The 18,285-nt window shown below is 39.0% G+C and overlaps 1 protein-coding gene across 12 annotated transcripts in view; it reads right to left on the bottom strand.

Moving 5' to 3' along the window:
* Positions 1-2,352: 2,352 nt before the first annotated feature.
* Positions 2,353-18,285, bottom strand: part of PHF20L1 (PHD finger protein 20 like 1) — an 81,264-nt gene continuing 65,331 nt past the window's right edge. For 9 of the 12 annotated variants that reach the window (XM_026646581.1, XM_026646575.1, XM_026646598.1 and 6 more), the window contains 5 exons: positions 17,319-17,418; positions 12,197-12,392; positions 10,633-11,005; positions 6,061-6,226; positions 2,353-4,064 (listed from right to left, as the gene is read on the bottom strand). In XM_026646581.1, coding sequence (XP_026502366.1) covers positions 3,922-4,064; positions 6,061-6,226; positions 10,633-11,005; positions 12,197-12,392; positions 17,319-17,418 — 978 coding nt within the window. In that variant the 3' untranslated portion in view covers positions 2,353-3,921. The remainder of the gene's footprint in view (positions 4,065-6,060; positions 6,227-10,632; positions 11,006-12,196; positions 12,393-17,318; positions 17,419-18,285) is intronic. The other 3 variants (XM_026646587.1, XM_026646638.1, XM_026646644.1) reach the window with 1 other exon arrangement.

Genomic DNA, 18,285 nt, shown 5'->3' with positions numbered 1-18,285 from the left:
AGAAGTCTGCTGTGGATTTAAAGGCTCCAACACTGCTGAGTAGCCCTGGGTGTGTCACAGTATGGCTCTGTATGATGGAATTCCTTTTTGTTTTTTTCCTCCTTGTTTGCTTTTTTAAAAAACCTTAAATTAAGTTAAAAAATGACATTAAAAGAACACTATAAAAGATGGCAAAGTCAAGCATCCTGAAGTTAGGAAACGGCAGAATTAAGCTTGTGTAACCTTAATTTGGCCCCTTTGTGCACATGCATTGCGATACAGTCTTTAGTTACGGCATCACCTACTATTTTTTCCCCAGCACTTCTGCCTTGTTCAGTGCACAGCTCAGATGGTGCGTTGGGAATGAATCAGTTGTGTAGTGAATGAGGCAGTTGTTTGTAAGATGCCTGCCTCATTTGTTGAGGAAGCTGGAAGGCATGTGGCGAATGAGGCAAAGGACTGCAGGATGGGAAAGGATAGTCTTATGATCAAGACAGTTCTGAGAATTGGAACCTATCCCTGCTTCTGCCGCAGAGTTCCTATGTCACTTCAACCAAAATTCACAGGTGGCCACTAATTGGGTTTCTAGGTGCCCACCAGGGAACATCTGGGGGCCAATAATAATAATAAATGGAGATATACCTATCTCATAGAACTGGAAGGGACCCTGAAAGGTCACCGAGTCCAGCCTCCTGCCTTCACTAGCAGGAACAAGTACTGATTTTTGCCCCAGATCCTTAAGTGGCCCCCTTAAGGATTGAACTCACAACCCTAGGTTTAGCAGGCCAATGCTCAAACCACTGAGCACTTACAACCATAACTGAAGTCAGTGCATGCACTGACCATATAAAGTGCTATAAAAATGCTCTGAAAAAAATCAGGCCCCAAGTGTTTCACAAGTTGGGCGCCTGACAATTTTAGCCTTAATCTCTCTACTACTCAGTTTCACATCTTTAAAGTGGGGTTGATGATACCAAGTTACCTTAAAGTTTGTGAAGCATTCTGACACAACAGCAATGTGTGTCATAGAAAAGCTCATGAAGAAATGAATAATTCTGTACGCAGTGCAGGGTTTAAATGGTATGTGGTAAATATTATGCATTTGGCTACCAAATGAACGAGGATAAACAGAAATATTGAAAAGTTACTCATTCAGGGGCATTACCTATCCTGTGCATTGAAAGAGGCAGGGTCCTGTGGGGTTAAAAAAAAGTGACACCTTGCAAGTTAAAAGACTAACACAATGCATATGGCAGAAGAAGACTGAATTGCATAGGCAACCTTAATTCAGACATTGCCTAACTTTTGATTACTTAACTTTGAAATCATACAATACTTGACAGTAGTTTTTTATATGTAATATATATTTAAAAGTGTAGGCCCTGGCTACATCAGTGACCACCTCCGGGTCCGCAGCTCATACAACATCCACCTTTTAGGGATAATATTCTCACATCTCATTATAACTTTGCTGTGATGGGCCCAAAGCATGGAACCTCCTTCCCACAACTTTAAATCTCAGTCCATTACATTTACAGTTATATGGTATCACAAACATGCATACACACATTGTATAACATAGCACTAGTATGTACTGTATATATTATGTAAATACTATATACTTCATTTCAAATTGTGTATTAAGATTTACATTTTATTCTATACAGTACACACAGTACCACATTTAAGGATATGCAGCAAGTGAATAATATACAACAGTATCTTGCATATCCAAAGAGCAAGTAGATCACTTTCAACAGCTGTTAATACTGTGAAATGTGTCTTAAGTAGTCATTTAAGCATCAAATTATACTGTATAAAACATAAGGGTATTTTGTTAAACGTAATAGTGGTTGCCATAAAAAATAGTCAACATTTCTTGAAAGATTCCTCAGTTACTGTATTTCCTCTTTAAATTATGGAGGTGACAATCCCTGCTATATAATTAAGATTGAATTGCGTTTTGGAATTAAGACAGAGCTGTAATATCTCTGATACAATGGTGTGGTAACTGCTGTTGAAGAGACCTTTTAAATAGGTATCATTCTATAACTGATGTTGACACATTTGCTTTAGAGTTAAAATATTAATTGCATTAACTTACTTCAGACATGACAGATAAATTAGAGACTTTAGTGTAGGCATTTTTCAATAAGCACCCGGGCATGCTACTTTCTCTCTCAATAATGGTTTTATGATGAAAGTTCAAAACACTAGTTTCAACATCTTTTGTACACAATCCATCTTTGGCACATTTTTCGACTGTCTGAATCCTCAACAGGCATTCAAAAAATTCGAGTTTTTTATGGTCTGTACATTATTTTAATCACTTTTTTACATTTCTGTATAGGACAGGAAGAAAAGTGGAAAATGTAGAGTATGCAGAATAGTTTTAATAAACAGTTTTACATACAGTACCTTACATATAGAACAGTGTGTTTGCAAATTTAAATAATTTTTGAATGTACAGTGGCTTGTACTCTTATCAAAAGGTAAATTCAAGTTTACTGTCTATCGGTTCTAAAATGCATTTATACAGAAAACTAGAACTGATAAACAGTTGTGAGGCATAAAATGTTCAAGTATCTTATGTCATCAATTAAATAGCCTCCTTTTAACAGTCATATTTTACAAATTCCAAAACCTGTACATACATTATTTTCAATTTTATAAACTGCTTGTTAAAAGGTAACATTTCATGTTAACCACCAGTTCTTATAGTCTATAGTAATAAAACTAGACATGTGTAGATATAAATATGTATATAGTACGTACATATGAATGTGTGTGTATATACACTTATACCTACACATACATATGTAGCACTGGGTGCAGTGACAACTTACATGAGCACAGGCAAAGAGAAGGTCCTGAGCTCAAAATCCAGCAAGAGCTAACAGAGCAACTAGGTTGCCTTTGGTTTCATGATGTTTTACTCACGTATGACTGAAGCTAAAAGTTTTATAAAAACATCTTAGATAATGTATCTTTGCGATATTCAATCTAGTGGTTTAGTAATTCACAGCCACAAACAAGCAATTTTTCTGCTCTTGTCATTCCTCATCCCAGATGAGGTTGGTAAAGATTCAGAGGGCTAACGCCAAGCTGAACTACCCAGGACAAAAATGTACTTTGAATCCTGAATACTGCAATAGAACGTAAAAAAATATAAACTAGATACAATTTTGGATGGATTGCTGGCACCAGGTAGAACTTTGAAAAAAAACTCTTCAGGTATTTCACTATCTTCAAACTGTCATCCCAGTGGTTTTAGTATTATTTGGCACATCTGACCACTGTTTGCCACTTACGTTTTTAAAAGAGCCTAAGGGTGCTGTAATGAGGATTTCCATTTAAAAAAAATATAAGGAGACCACCACATACTGTTTCTTTCAAAAGTGAAGCAAATGTTTTCATTTTCCTGAATAACACTAATTAGACGAGAAATAGTTCCTGGGCTGCAAAAGATCAGTTACCTGCCTAAAACTTTGGGGGTGGACCAACTGTAGAGAGGATATGGATCTCTCTGTGTCTGTATTTTCACTAGCAATGGGAGAAAAAAAAATAATTACGGATGTATGTTTTTCCCACTGACGTTTTAGAGTTTGGCTCTTTCTGCTACTGACTATAAAAGTATAGCATTTTCCATTGCAGAGATTTCTTGAACCTTCTTGTATGACCTGAAGGAGAAATTCTGCCACTTCAATGTTCCTCAATATGTGACATATTGTAATTTGCATCTTGAACATAGCGTATTCAGCTTTTCAGTGTCAATTTCCTTACTCTAGATTTCCTTTCCTTTCTCCAAAGCGTCAGGCTAAAAATGTAATCAGCACAGAACCAGACAAATATCCAGCTTTTTGCTGTCCTCCTGCCAGTCTTGTGGCTAATAAGAAAATTCACTGTAGAGAGCCTATTTTTATTCCTTTATTCTTCCTTTTGTCATACAGAGCATAGCGTGGCTATTTGTTGTACTTTCCCCATGTCAATTAAGAGCTGTTTGATACGTCGCTTGAGTTGAGGCAGTCTTGCAAGAGGCTCTGGCGGTTCCAGCTCTCCAGTGAAGTCAAGCCAGCTTTCTAAAACTACATCGAGAAAAATGTAAAGAAGAGTTTGATTAGAAAGGGATCTTCGGAAAAAGAGTGCTCAACCGTCCAAAGCTAGGTGTGTTGAAATGCAGTAAGGGCCATATCTTAGTGCCATTGAAGTCAGTAGCAAAATACTTGAGGACTTCAACCTGACTAGGATTTGGTCCTAACTTGTCAACCGAAATTTAAATGGCTATTGTGCCCCACCCATGGCTCCATGCAAACCAGGTGTGAGACTGCCAATGATGCACCTCAGAATATTTCATGGCCAAATTCACTGCCCAGATGAAGAGCAGCCGATCATAAAAATTCAGAATACTTACACTATTTGTTGCAAGACGTTTTGTATTTGGGTTTTTAGGCTCATACCCTTTCCAAACCTACTTCTCCCGTATGCTATTGAACATGGACCAGCACCTATCCTTGTAAATGCTGCCAACTTGCCAAGCCTGAGGGCAGCAGGTAATTTGCATAAAATGGAGCATGCCTCTGCCATATGAATCATTAATATGAAGGTGCAACTTACAGATACTCAGATCATTATTTAAATGAAGATATATTTTCTGAAGAACGAAATAATTCAGTGCTCCATGGAAATTTTTATTCTTTTAAGCAGTTCAAAGTGGTCCCCCTTATTAATCCTTCCAATTGCCCTGATAGCTAAATTCCAGTAATATAAAGGTACGTTAGGACAAATTAGCCAACAATGTGTTGATGATACACATACAAAGAAGAGACTCCAGCTCACTGTCTCAGTTGTCACGGTTCTGCGGTAGTAAAAACTCAACAGGAATAAAAGGCTGTGAAGACTCACTTCTGTCACTAACTTTAACGTATCACTAAACAAAAACAGGGAGCAGGTGATATAATGTGGTTCCATTTTTAGACAGCCACTTTCAGAATGGAATCACACTAACTTCTGAGTGAATTTCAGTGCTCATAAAAAAGAGGGATGGCAAGAGTCTAATCCCATGTTTCTGGAAACATGGTCAATGTACATGCAAACTGATCATAAACATTCCATCAGGGCTAACACTATTTTGTTTTAGGTAAGAAATAGTTAAGGACACAATAACTACACTTTGTTCAAACTCTCTTCATTTGTGAAGTGAGACTCTACATGTGAAAACTAGGGCTGTCAAGCGATTAAAAAAATTAATAGCGATTAATCGCAATTTTAATCGCACTGTTAAACAATAATAGAATACCATTTATTTAAAATTTTTGGATGTTTTCTATATTTTCAAATATAGCCTAGGGGCTCAGAGCTTCAGACTCTGCTGCCACGCCCGGAGCTCTGGGCTGGGGCTTCACCCTCCCACCCCGCCCAGAGGTATGCAATTAACGCGTTAAAAAAATGAACAGGTTAATTTTGTTTTCAGTTAACTGCAGGCGTTAACGGCAATTAATTTACAGCCGAATGCATTCATTCTACTACAACACGTAGTTCTACTGCATAATCGTTGTGCGAATTTGTTGTTATGAAGCCTGGTCTGCCGCCTTAATCCAGGCTATTACCAGTTAGTTTGTAAACCACAGCTGAAGATGAAGACTTCTTTTCTCCTCCTCAGGTAACTGATTGATACTATTGCCCAAACAAATACTATCAATTTCAGGAGATGCTGTGGATTAGTAGGCAGAGCATGGGAGCAGGAGCCTGCTACTTCATGGTCTCACTGTGTGGCCTTGGGCAAGCCATGCTGGCCCATGTTTTTGAATGACTGCTAATGCTGCATGCCTAGGCTTGACTTCAGACATTCTGAATACTCATTATCTCAGTGGATGTTGCAGAGGCGCAGTATCTCTGAAAAATCAGACTCTGGGTGTCCCAGAACACCCAAAATTATAAATACCTTTGAAAATTTGGGCCTTAATCACTGTCTTAGTCATCTACATGACGGGGTAATGGGAGACTTATTGTTCTTCATTTAATGCTTTGAATGTTCAAAGCTCTACACAGATTAATGTCAATACTTCGTAACAATGTAATTACCATCAACTTCCTTTTCAATAAGGTCCATTCTGCTTGTGACTTCATTCTGTACATTCTCTATGTGGGTCAGGAGATTTAGCTGCCATTGAAGATGTGAATCCACTTGTTCTTCTGATCCTTTTTTTTCATTACAAGCACACACCACATTCCCTTCAGCAGTGTTCTTCTCCATAGGACCAACAAAAATCAACAAAGTTAGCACTTAATAAATGCTTTATTCTCAATTTACCGCTTGGATTCTGGTTTTGATTTCAATACTTGGTACAAATGCCCTGAATGATGGAGTTTTTAATTGTACCACTATTTCACAAAAACAAACATGCATATTGGTATGCAGTTTTTAAGAACATTAGTGGGGAACAACAGCAATACAAATGTCAAACAAATGAGTACATCTAGCTTTCAGGATTACCACAGAGACAGATGACTGTTAGCAGAAAACACGGGAGGTAGTGTTAAATTCACAAGATCTTGTACTCAGTTTAGTGCAATTGGAGTGGCCCACATCTCACCACTCTGCTACATAAACTTCTAACTCTTAATTCATGAAGTGCTGAATGCACCAGTGAGCCATTATCCAATTCAAGCAAGAGTTCAGGATTTTTTTGTGTTTGCTGTCCAATAGAGGATGAAGTGAAAATACAAAAATGGAATTATATCTAAAATCCCAAAGTTCGCCTGTTAAATTTATTTCGAAGTTCATAGCATACGAACAGATTTAAAACAAAAGTACATTCCTTCTTCAGACTACTGTCATCCTGTGTAACTTGCTAACACAGTTAGATCACATGGCTGGAGTATTAAAAGGGGCCACATAATTGTATGACCAGTAACACATGTAGTTATGAGAACTAAAAGCAAATCTAATGGTTTTCTTCCCATGTGTATTATTCCTTAAGAAGCCAGGTACATTCCTGTGAAGCCTCAGGTAATAGCTATGACCAAAGACAGGATACCTGATTTAACAGCTCAATGGGATGAGCTAGAAGAGCAATTCCCATAAATTTATATAAACAGTTGATTTTAATTGTAAAATCCTATAATCCCAGATATACTGAAGCTGTCTGACTATTGGTGATTATTGCATTTCACAGACAGAAATTCAAAGACAGTGCTAGTTTGATAGTACACTTGTTAGTCACTTCAGTGCAAGCCAGCTGCCACAGAAAGGAGTGAACGGTATTATGTATATATTGATAGACCTGTTTGAGAAACCCACATTCTTGACACTATTTTGCATCTGAAAAGTTTTTCCTGCAAAAGTGGCCTGAAATGATTTATTAAACAAAAAAGTTCTCTGCTTGTTTTTCTTAAGCTTTAGAAATATGAATACCACCAAATCTGGACTTCCCAGCTTTTGCTGGGAGGATCTATGAGTGGGTCCTGGAGATGACATACTAGTATTAACACTTGCAAGGGGGACAAGCTACTTAAGAACAAATGACATGTGAGATCAGGGAGGGCATTCTAGCAGTAAGGGGCAGTGCACAAGAAACATTGGTGGAGAAGGATACAAAAAAAACATGATGGAAATATGCAGGGCGGGACAGGGCTTTATAAAGGCTTAAGAGTCAGGAGTGAGGAAACCATGTCAGGGGCTGTCCATAAATGACAGAACATGTTTTGGTGAGACACGGTGGGTGAGGTAGTATCTTTAATGGGACCAACTTCTGTTGGTCAAAGAGAGAAACTTTCAAGCTACACAGAGCTCTTCATTTTTTGGCAATTTTCAAGACCTCCTCCAGCCCCCTGTAACACTTTGTAACACTGAAACAAACCTGCAAAACTAAGGACCCATCCACCCCCAAATGCGTTTTGTAATTTACAAACAATCTATGATGTTTAAGGAGAAACAGAACTAATAAAAGGGGACTCAAAATTGGATATCATCTGAGTGTATGAAAGAGAAGATCGGCAGTAGAACTATGCATAGACTGGAGACATGGAAACAAGAATCTGAAAGGCCAAAGGTTGCAATCGTTTAGGAGGGACACTGCCAAGGCATAGTCAAAGGTTCAAGGAACAAGGGTGGAGAGGAGAGCTGTAGCAAATATAGCTGCTCTTGCATTAGTTCAAAACAGTTACAAATAATTCAAATCGTGTCTCAAGCCAACTTGAAAACAGCTGAAATCAAAATTAGGATAAATGCAAAATGGTTTACACAGGAAATAGGGATGTAAAATCTTAACCGGCTAACCGGTGAGCATTAGTCTTACCGTTACGAAACAGAGGAAGGTCAGGGGTTGATATGTGCCAACAAACAATTTGGAGTCCCAAATGAAAAGTACTCTATGGTGCTGGGAAAGTAGTGGAAAGGAAAGGAAAGGAAAGGAAAGGACTAGCTGACCCAACAGGTTCCCCTTCCTAATAAACAGTAAACAAAAGTCAGTAAAGTCATAGCTGAGATTCCCAAGGAAACCTGAATTCTGCATAAATGGATATATGGATTGTTTTTTCAAGATATGACACTATTCAGCAATATTTCATATTGCTGAATGTGTCCTTACTGCACACACTCAATGTGTAAACTATATTATTTAATAAACAATTTACTCCAAACAAGGTGAACTGGAGTTCTTCATTAAAAAATATAGAACTTATGTACCACCTTTAAAAACAATCTATGTTTGTGACACCAGACTACCAAGAGAAAAAAAAAGTATCTGAATAATTTTTTTAATGGGGGAGACAAGTGGGTGAGTCTAAGTGTTTTATTTATTTTCAAATACTTGGGTATCTCAAAAAGCTTAAAAGGTTTTTTTGTTTTGTTTTAAGAGAGTTTCTAGAGTAAAACCAGACACTTTCAGCCCTCCTGCCCAAAGCAATGGTATCAAGAAGTTACAAGCAACCGAAAACGGATTTAGAGGTGTGGGCACAAACTTTACTATAGCATCACTAATATAAAGCTATAGAAAAATCAGCTCTGTATATATTAGATGGGATTTACATTTCAAAGAACTCTGACTAAAACATTTGTTAGAAATCCTGACATGAGCAGAAACAAGCTTAGTTAATTGTTAACCTATATGACTGAATTCTGGGGGGAAGTTTGGTGTTAAAAGAAAAATACAGACCAACGGTAAATATAATTAGAAATCCAGGTTTTAAAAACTGTTAAGAGACCTAAGGACAACAGAGAGAAACTAACAATTTGCTCTTCAACCAATTTCTTCTGTTACGAGAAAGAAAACAGGTTCCGTTTATACTCCTCATTTTAAATACAGGGAATCTCTCTCAAACCAGTTGAATCTTTCAAAATGCGGGGGGGGGGGGGGGGGGGGGGGGGCGGAAAAAAAAAAAAAAAAGGGGAACCAAAAAAGAAAAGAAAAAAAAAAAAAAAAAAAAAGGGCAACCACAAACTTTCCTTGAATACAAGAAATCTAGATGTACTGGAACAACTTAGTTATATTAAACAGAACAACCTCCCTATAAGCAGAAATCCACTGTAGCTGGGTTTACAAATTTGCAATTAATGAATTAAGAACATAACGGCCATAGTGGGTCAGACCAAAGGTCGATCTAGCCCAGTATCATGTCTTCCGACAGTGGCCAATGCCAGGTGCCCCAGATGGAATGAACAAAACAGGTAATCATCACGTGATCCATCCCGTCGCCCATTCCCAGCTTCTGGCAAACAGAGGCTAGGGACACCATCCCAGCCCATCCTGGCTAATAACTATCGATTGACCTACCCTCCATGAACTTATTTAGCTCTTTTTTGAACCCGGTTATAGTCTTGGCCTTCACAACCACCTCTGGCAAGGAGTTCCACAGGTTAACTGTGTGTTGTGTGAAAAAATACTTCCTTTTGTTTGTTTTAAACCTGCTGCCTATTAATTTTACTTGGTGACTCCTAGGTTCTTGTGTTATGAGAAGCAGTAAATAACAAACACTTACTTTCTCCACATCAGTCATGATTTTATAGACCTCAATCATATCCCCCCTTAGTCATCTCTTTTCCAAGCTGAAAAGTTCCAGTCTTATTAATCTCTCCTCATATGGAAGCCGTTCCATACCCCTAATAATTTTTGTTGCCCTTTTCTGAACCTTTTCCAATTTCAACATATCTTTTTTGAGATGGGGCGACCACATCTGCCTGTAGTATTTAAGATGTGGGCGTACCATAGATTTATAGAGGCAATATGATATTTTCTGTCTTATTATCTATCCCTTTCTTAATGATTCCCAACATTCTGTTCGCCTTTTTGACTGCTGCTGTATATTGAGTGGATGTTTTTAGTGAACTATCCACAAGGACTCCAAGTTCTTTCTTGAGTGGTAACAGCTAATTTAGACCCCATCATTTTATATGTATAGCTGGGTTTATGTTTTCCAATGTGCATTACTTTGCATTTATCAGCACTGAACTGCAACAATCTGAATCCAACCTACTTCACCATAACAAGTTTCACTACATTAAACTTCATTTTAAGTGGGTTGTACTGATCTGTCTGCCTACCAATAGAACACGCATCAGTTGATAATTCAGTAATGGGCATGCATTTCTAACTATTTTATGAGTTTGATCTTTTTTTAAACTCTAAGTCTATACACATGAATAACGAGTTTTACCTGCTCACTCACGCCATCTTCTTTTAAAGAATATTGTGAACAGTTTTTATCATCTGAACAAAATTCCTGATCTTCCTCAAAACTACTCATATCTTCATCATCTGAGCTCACGGGGTCAGTAACTGATTTGCAGTCCTGACCAAAACTCTGTGGTTTCTGGTAACTGTGCTCGCTTATAATATATGTTTCTTCCATCTTCTGCGGTAAGCTAGGGGGTGGTTCTTTATGGCTTTGATTGTGACATGTCCTTTCAGATGGATTAACAGTATCTGGCAAAGTCACTATTTTCTTCTCTACCCCAAATGTCACTTGCTCTTGCTCTTTTCGCACCCCTGAGCAAGCCCAAAGATGAAGATCAGGGTGATGTGTATTTCTGGAAAAAAGGGGAGAAGAAAAGTTAGTATAGAATAATCACTTTCAGCAATGAAATCTTTTAAAACTCTCATTTTGGCTGAACTGTATTTACATTAATAGGCAATTTTTAGGGGAACATCATTGCCAAACGTTTCATCCTGCATTGTTGTGGACCTCTTAATTTTGGGTAAATCCAGTATGCCCTGGTCATCTTTAATAAGTGTGTTATAATAAAACAAAAACGCTAATGCTCCCGAAGTGTCCAATCCTGTCAGGTGCTGAGCACTATCAACTGCCATTGAAATGGAGGGTTTCCATCGCCTGGCATGAGTGGACCAGTAAACTGTACAATGGAAGCATAATTAGAAAATTATACAAAAGAGAATGTTAAACGTTCAGGCCTTTGAAAAAATTACTATATCCCAAATTAGCCAATCACATAACGATTGTTCAGAGACAAAGCACGGTCTACTAGCTAAAGTACAGCAATGGAGATCTGAGCTCTGTTCTGTACTGATTAACTGTTGGATCTTGAGCAAGTAACAACCAATCTGTGACTCAGTTTCCCCTTCTGTAAAATTGGCATAGTAATTCCCAACTTCACACAAATATTTAAGAGAATTAATGTAATACTATTTATTAAGGACTTTGAGATGATTAGATACAGGGGAATAGATTGCAGATGGCAGATTTAGAAGCGCAGACGACTTCATTTCACTTCCAAACTGGATTTCACAGATATTACCACATGCAAATTTTGGATAAAAAATAGTCTTCAGTCTCTTCAAATATTTTTCCTTTGTCTCAGTATTCATCAACAACAGTCAATAATAGGAACACAAATTCACCTTCTAGTGTTTAATGGAGAAAACAATTACATTCCCACTTAGCAATAATTTTTTTTTTTCCCTCAGGCTTTGTCAAGAAGTGCAGACCCTGGATTCCTCCTCACTGAGCTGAGAGGAAGAAGAGGAACCCAGCTTCTGCCCTGTCACAGAGTGAGCTCCAGAATGCATCATCATCTATCCAAACAATTCAAATTGTGCCATGACATTTTCAAGAATACACTGTCTAAATGTGTACTGATATACATCTGTTTGGTCTTTAATATAAAAGTTAAAATGAAAATTATCTTGACATACACACTGAGCTCGCACTTCCTCTATCTAAGGGTACACAGATGGGGAGGAAACACCAGACCCACACTTACTTTAGTATCCCAATCTTCAGCTGCAGTCCATGTAGAATTTCAGTTACACCATACACATCAGCCAGCAGGTGGTGTGTTGACACTATCTTTTTGGCATTAAGGTGAGAGTAGTTTTCTTTTAAAAATGATAATCCACACATATGCCCATTGTTTAACCAGTCCTTATCGTAAAGATATTTGGCACTCCATCTCTGACCTACGGGTAAACAACAATCAGAATTTATTCTCCAGAAGTGACAACAACAGTCAGGAGTGCTATCCTTAAAATATCTTCTGACATCCTTTCTTTAATCATGGGTTTTCAAAGAAATTCACATCACCTCGTATATGACACAGTATATCCTCTGACTTCTATAAATGACATTTTAAAAGAAAATCAAACAAATCAGCTCAGTACTCAAGCGTGAGGAAGTAAAAACATTCTATACCGTGATACACCTATGAACTGAATTTGAAATTAAAGTTTTGAATTAGAATGGTCTTTTCTAAAAAGATATCCGCTTATTGAAAAGATAATTTAAGATACCAAGAACTTAAGATTCAAAGAGAGATGGGACATTTAAATGGATATCAAGAATATCCAGAGTTATGATAATTAACAACAAAAATTTGGAAAAGCCATTAAACCTGGTGCTTCAAAGCAAGACAATCTAACCTTTAGATCAGGATTTACAGCAGGATTCTACACTTTCCTCTGAAATATATCATACTGACCCCTGTCAGAGATAGATATTGGACTAGATGAACCTTGGGTCTGATCGAGTCTGGTGACTTCTGTTTCTAAACCACAAGTATGAGTGAACCCTAAGTAACTTAACTAATCATCTTACTTTTATACCAATTTAATAAATCATAAAAATAATTGTATCCCTAATTATTCCCAGAACTATATAGTACTTTCACTCTGCAACTGTTAAAAATGATTACTCACCTTCTTGTTACTGTTGTTCTTTGTTAAAGGTGTTGTGTGTCCAACATGCTGTAAATATGCGCGTCACAGCAAGGTGTTGGAGTGTTTTCCCTAGTTGTACCTGGAGGGGAGGCCCTGCCCATTCTTTGGCTTCCTCGTTCTCTGAACTGAGGGTATAAAGTCACCCCAACCATCCTTCAGTTCCTTTGCACTGGGATCCCGATTATAGACGCCAGTGCTTGGAGTTTGAGGATGGGCCATGTAATGGACATATGCAACACATCTCAAAGAACAGCAGTTACAGGAAAACGAGTGTCTGCTTTTTCTTCTTTGAGTGCTTGCATACGTCCATTATACTGCTGGTGACCCCCCCAGCCATTGTCATCGATTCCAAGGCCAGAAGGGGTCATTGTGATCATCTAGGTTGACCTCCTGTGTAACACAGGTCATAGAACTTCCCTAACATAATCCCTAGCGCAGATCTTTTAGAAAAACATCCCATCTTGATTTTAAAATGGTCAGTGATGGAGAATCCTCCACATCCCTTGGTAAATTGTTCCAATGGTTAATTACTCTCGCTGCTAAAAATTTACACTTTATTTCTAGTCTGAATTTGTCTAGCTTCAGCTTGTAGCCATTGCATCAGGTTACACCTTTCAGCGGCAGTGTGGCTTGCCAAGTTTATGGAGGGAATGGTATGATGAGATTTCCTACAATGGCATGTAACTGATCTACAACTGCTAACAGCAAATCCCTCTAATGGCCAGTGATGGGACATTACATGGGGAGGGCTCTGATTTACTACAGCAAATACTTTCCCACATGTCTGGCTAGTGGGTCTTGCTCACATGCTCAGGGTTTAACTGACTGCCATATTTGGGATCAGGAAGGAATTTTTCCACAGGTCTGATTGACAGAGACCCTGGGAGTTTCTGCCTTCCTCTGCAGCATGGGGCATGGGTCACTTGCAGGTTTAAACTAGCGTAAATGGTGGATTCTCTGTAACTTGAAGTCTTTAAATCGTGATTTGAGAACTTCAGTAACATAGTCAGAGGTTGAGTCTATTACAGGAGAGGGTGGTTGAGATGTGCAAGAGGTCAGACTAGAATAGATGATCATGATGGCCCCTTCCGGCCTTAAAGTCTACGAGTCTATGAGGAAGCATTGAAGGCTTCCTAGCTATCAGTACCGTGCGATGACATGAAGGTTTAGATATTGTCATGGAGGAGGCAGATGAATGGGGTACTGGACCTGAGACAGATGAGGACGTAACAGACCCTACCGTCAGTACCGATAAGATAAGGAACAGGGCTGGTGGAGGATCTTTGCCCTGAATCAGTGATGATGTCAGTACTGAAAAATACATCTCTCACAGCGGCATAGACCTCTGGTGTTGTCAGACTGGGTCTCTAACATGACCTTTGCCCAAGCACTTTAAACAGTGGAGAGTGCAGATTACTGACAGGCATTGGCAGATAACAGCTGGAGTGGGGCTTAAAAACAGGGGACCTTCACATAGGCTCCCCTGGTACTGGGCAAGTCCCAGAAGCCAGCAGGATCCACAGAAAACAAAATAAAATTGATTAAAGAGAAAAGAAACATCTAAAGGATGAAACAACAAGTATCATTATGTAAAAGCTAACTAACTGCAACTTTGTTCGCAAAGGAACGAGGCTGTAAGCACAGAAATGCTCTCACTACCCATCACAGGAAGGAAGAAGGAACTAAAGGATGAGCAGAGTGGCTCCACTCTTTATACCCTTGGTTCAGAGCGCAAGGAAGCAACGGTGTGGGAGGGGCCGCCCCTACAGGTGCTGCTAGCGAAAACTCTCCAGCTATGGTGCACGAGAAGTACACACACCTGTAGCATAACGGAAATGCACAAGCACTAGAAGAACAAAATTAGATGGAAACTTGCCAGTCCTTACACTAAAATGGTATGCACAGAATTATCTGTGGATAAAAGAACCAGCCTGATGGTAGCCATTAACACCTTCCAGCAAAACACCCTCCATTACCCAGCCCATCCTCCCAATCCAGTGTCAAATGCAGACATCCTGAATGACTCGTCTCCTAGACAGAAAGAAAGGGGCGGGGGGGGGGGGGGGTGGAGTCAGAGGAGGCAGGTGGGAAGGGAGGATTGGGGCCAAACTGTGTCATCACATGAGCAGTTCCAAATATTTTAAAGTCAGTGGCAAACACTAATTTTATATCTTCAAATGCAAAATTCAGTGTCACAGATACACACCAGATTATAAAACTCAAGTGTCTTACAGTTAAAAACATAGGGCTGAATTTTCAAATGTCTGTGCTTAAAGTTAGGCGCCTAAGTCCATAATGGAGGCATCTAAATAAATGGCCTATTTTACAGAGATACTAAGCATCTTCACCTCCCATGGAAGTCAGTGGCAGTTACGAGTACTTATCACCTCTGCAAATTAGCCCACTTATTTAGCTATCCAAGTATACATTTAAATATGTATATTTTGTCCTCCTTTCTCCATCTGAGAAGACTAAACTGTTACATGAATCTCCAGATGGGTGGGGTAGTGGCTATATGTGAATAACTTGCCAGAAAGAACTCTAAACTTCCCTCCAAAAACATGTTTCTGCTCTGAAGAATAACTGTAAACATGGCATTGTGAAGTTATTTTTATTGTTTCAATTACTCCCAGAACAAACATACTCAGGTTACAAGTAAAATGGTTTTCAAATCGCCAGTCCTTGAAACTCCTGCTAAAATCTAAAAATCAAGCTGCGTTTCTTCTGACTTGTGCACCATCATCTACAACAGCAATTCTACAGGTAAAATTCTGCCATTGGTTACACAATGAGGTTGCACAGATGTAACTGAATGCAAAAGTAGTCTGGCAATTTGTGCACGCTCAGAATTCATGTCCAGTGCAGAATGTTTATTTTTCTCCATGGAAAATACATTCTGCCTGAGAAGCACTGCAGTTCCACCTTTCGCCCACCAGAGGTCACTGTTGCGCCAGAACAGACAGCAGCTCGCTGACAGGCAGTAACATCCAGCAGCGATCATCACAGCACTCTACCCACGGAGCCAGGAGGCACGAGATATGTGGAGGGAATACAGAAAGAGTGGGACACATGTGGCTGCTGGGGGGAGAGGGTCACAGACTGGGGTTCAGAAAGGCTAGTGGAGAGACAGACTGGGGTGCGGGCTCAGGAGCTAGTGGGGAGACAGCACTGAGACAGGGACTGAATGGGAGGGGGTGCAGGGCCACTTGGGAACAGGAGGGCTGCAGGTACATATAGGGACAAGGAGCAGGCACACAGGCAGATGTGCCTGACTGAATGGGAGAGGCTAGACTGGGTCTGCATGGGGGAGGCTCCCCAACTCCCTAATAATCCCCCCTGACCTCCTCCCTCCAAAAATAACCCTGTTCCATACTTCTCTCATCCACACCTAACAACCCTCCAGGTTCACTCACAGGCTCCTTCCCTCTCCCTCAGCTCCTACCCCTGACTCCCGCAAGCCTTTAAGGTGCTTCTGAGGGGTGCGGGAAATACATTTCTGTATTGTAGTTTAAATTAATTACTTAAAGTTCTGTATTAATATGCCTACTAAGAAATCTATTTGTAAACAAACAAACAATTTCCTGAATTTTTTTTGGTTTGTATTGTTACAGACATACTTGCTGACAGGTATTTTGAAATAAAATTACTAAAATAATTGAAATTGGCATGATTATATTCTGTTATTTTAACAGTAAAATATGCAGAACTTTGCAGCATTTTAAAATAGTGTGTGTAGAATTTTTAGGTGCAGAATTCCCGCAGAGGTAAAATACATGCAGGGAACAGATTTGGTGACTAGGAAGGTACTATTTTTACACAAGATAGTCACTTTTCAGAGTATAACTGCTCTTTAAGAGCCTACTCTTTGTGGGAGGTAATTTCTCAATAAGAAAAAGAGAGCACTCACTTCTTGTGAACTCATGAGAATGGTAAGTTAACATTTTGAACAAAATTTAAGAATTAGTAACAGAAAAATAAAAGTTGCCACGCAGAACCAAACAGAAGAAAATGTTATAAAAGACTCATCCAGAAAAGTATAACATATCAAACACACAAAAATAGGTAAATCCTATTGTGAGTAATGATTATACAATACCATCTGTTTTTAGCAAAAATGTAACAAATAAAAACAGCAATTAATTTTGCATGAACCAGTGATTTAAGTCATACCTGGTGGGTCCCTGCAGATGTAACAGATGTACTGCTCTGGAATGCTGTCCTCTAATAATCCCATACAGACACTATGTTGCCAGCACAGGCATTCTTCACACTACAATCCAAAAGAAACAAGGTAATTCATTATTTGTAAGTCAGTTCTATTTCCAGCCTGTTCAAAATGCATGGAATAGCAGCTTTCCTTTAGCAGGCGGCTTGAGTTATAGTATCGTACTCATGCAATTTGTATTTGCTGTAGCAAAAACAAGCCATAATTAAGCATAATTTTAGTTTTGAAAGTGACCCCATGGCCACAAATTCCAATCTGGAAAACAAAATCGAGGATTTAACGTCTAACAATATTTTATTATAATAAAATAAGTAATTTAGCACTAAATATTTAATAGCTGAGCATAAAGATACCAGTATAGGACTATGGCAAAATAGAAATATATAGCAATACACTTCTACCCCGATATAACGCAGTCGTGGGGAGCCAAAAATCCCTACCGCATTATAGGTGAAACGCTGTTATATCGGGATAGCGGTGGCAGGGCTCCAGTGGCGATTTAAAGAGCCCGGGGCTCCCTGCAGCAGCCGGAGCCCTGGACCCTTTAAAGCACCACCGGAGCCTCTCTGCTACCGCACTATATGCGAATCCGTGTTATATCGGGTCGCGTTATAGCGGGGTAGAAGTGTATATTATAGCATAACAATGGAAAAGAGAAAACTTCAGTTTTCATTTACAAAGCATCTCTCCAGTGCTTAAGATTTATTTTTAATATTGCACTGATGAAAAAAAATCTAAAAGAAAAAGAAAATGAAGAAAGTGTAGAAATAAAGATAGGAAGGGAGCAATACCAAGGTTACAAGGACATAGCAGCATAAGAATGATTGGCCAGTTGACCTGCGTTGAGACTAGGTGTGGGAAGTATTAAATTGCCAGTTGAATTTAGAAATGGGTAATAAACAAAACATGAAT

This window comes from Terrapene carolina, unplaced genomic scaffold (assembly GCF_002925995.2).
Source record: "Terrapene carolina triunguis isolate 2854851 unplaced genomic scaffold, T_m_triunguis-2.0 Scaffold58, whole genome shotgun sequence".
Lineage (NCBI taxonomy): Eukaryota > Metazoa > Chordata > Testudines > Emydidae > Terrapene > Terrapene triunguis.
Note: the sequence above shows the minus strand (reverse complement) of the source record. Positions and strands in the feature narration are given on the sequence as shown.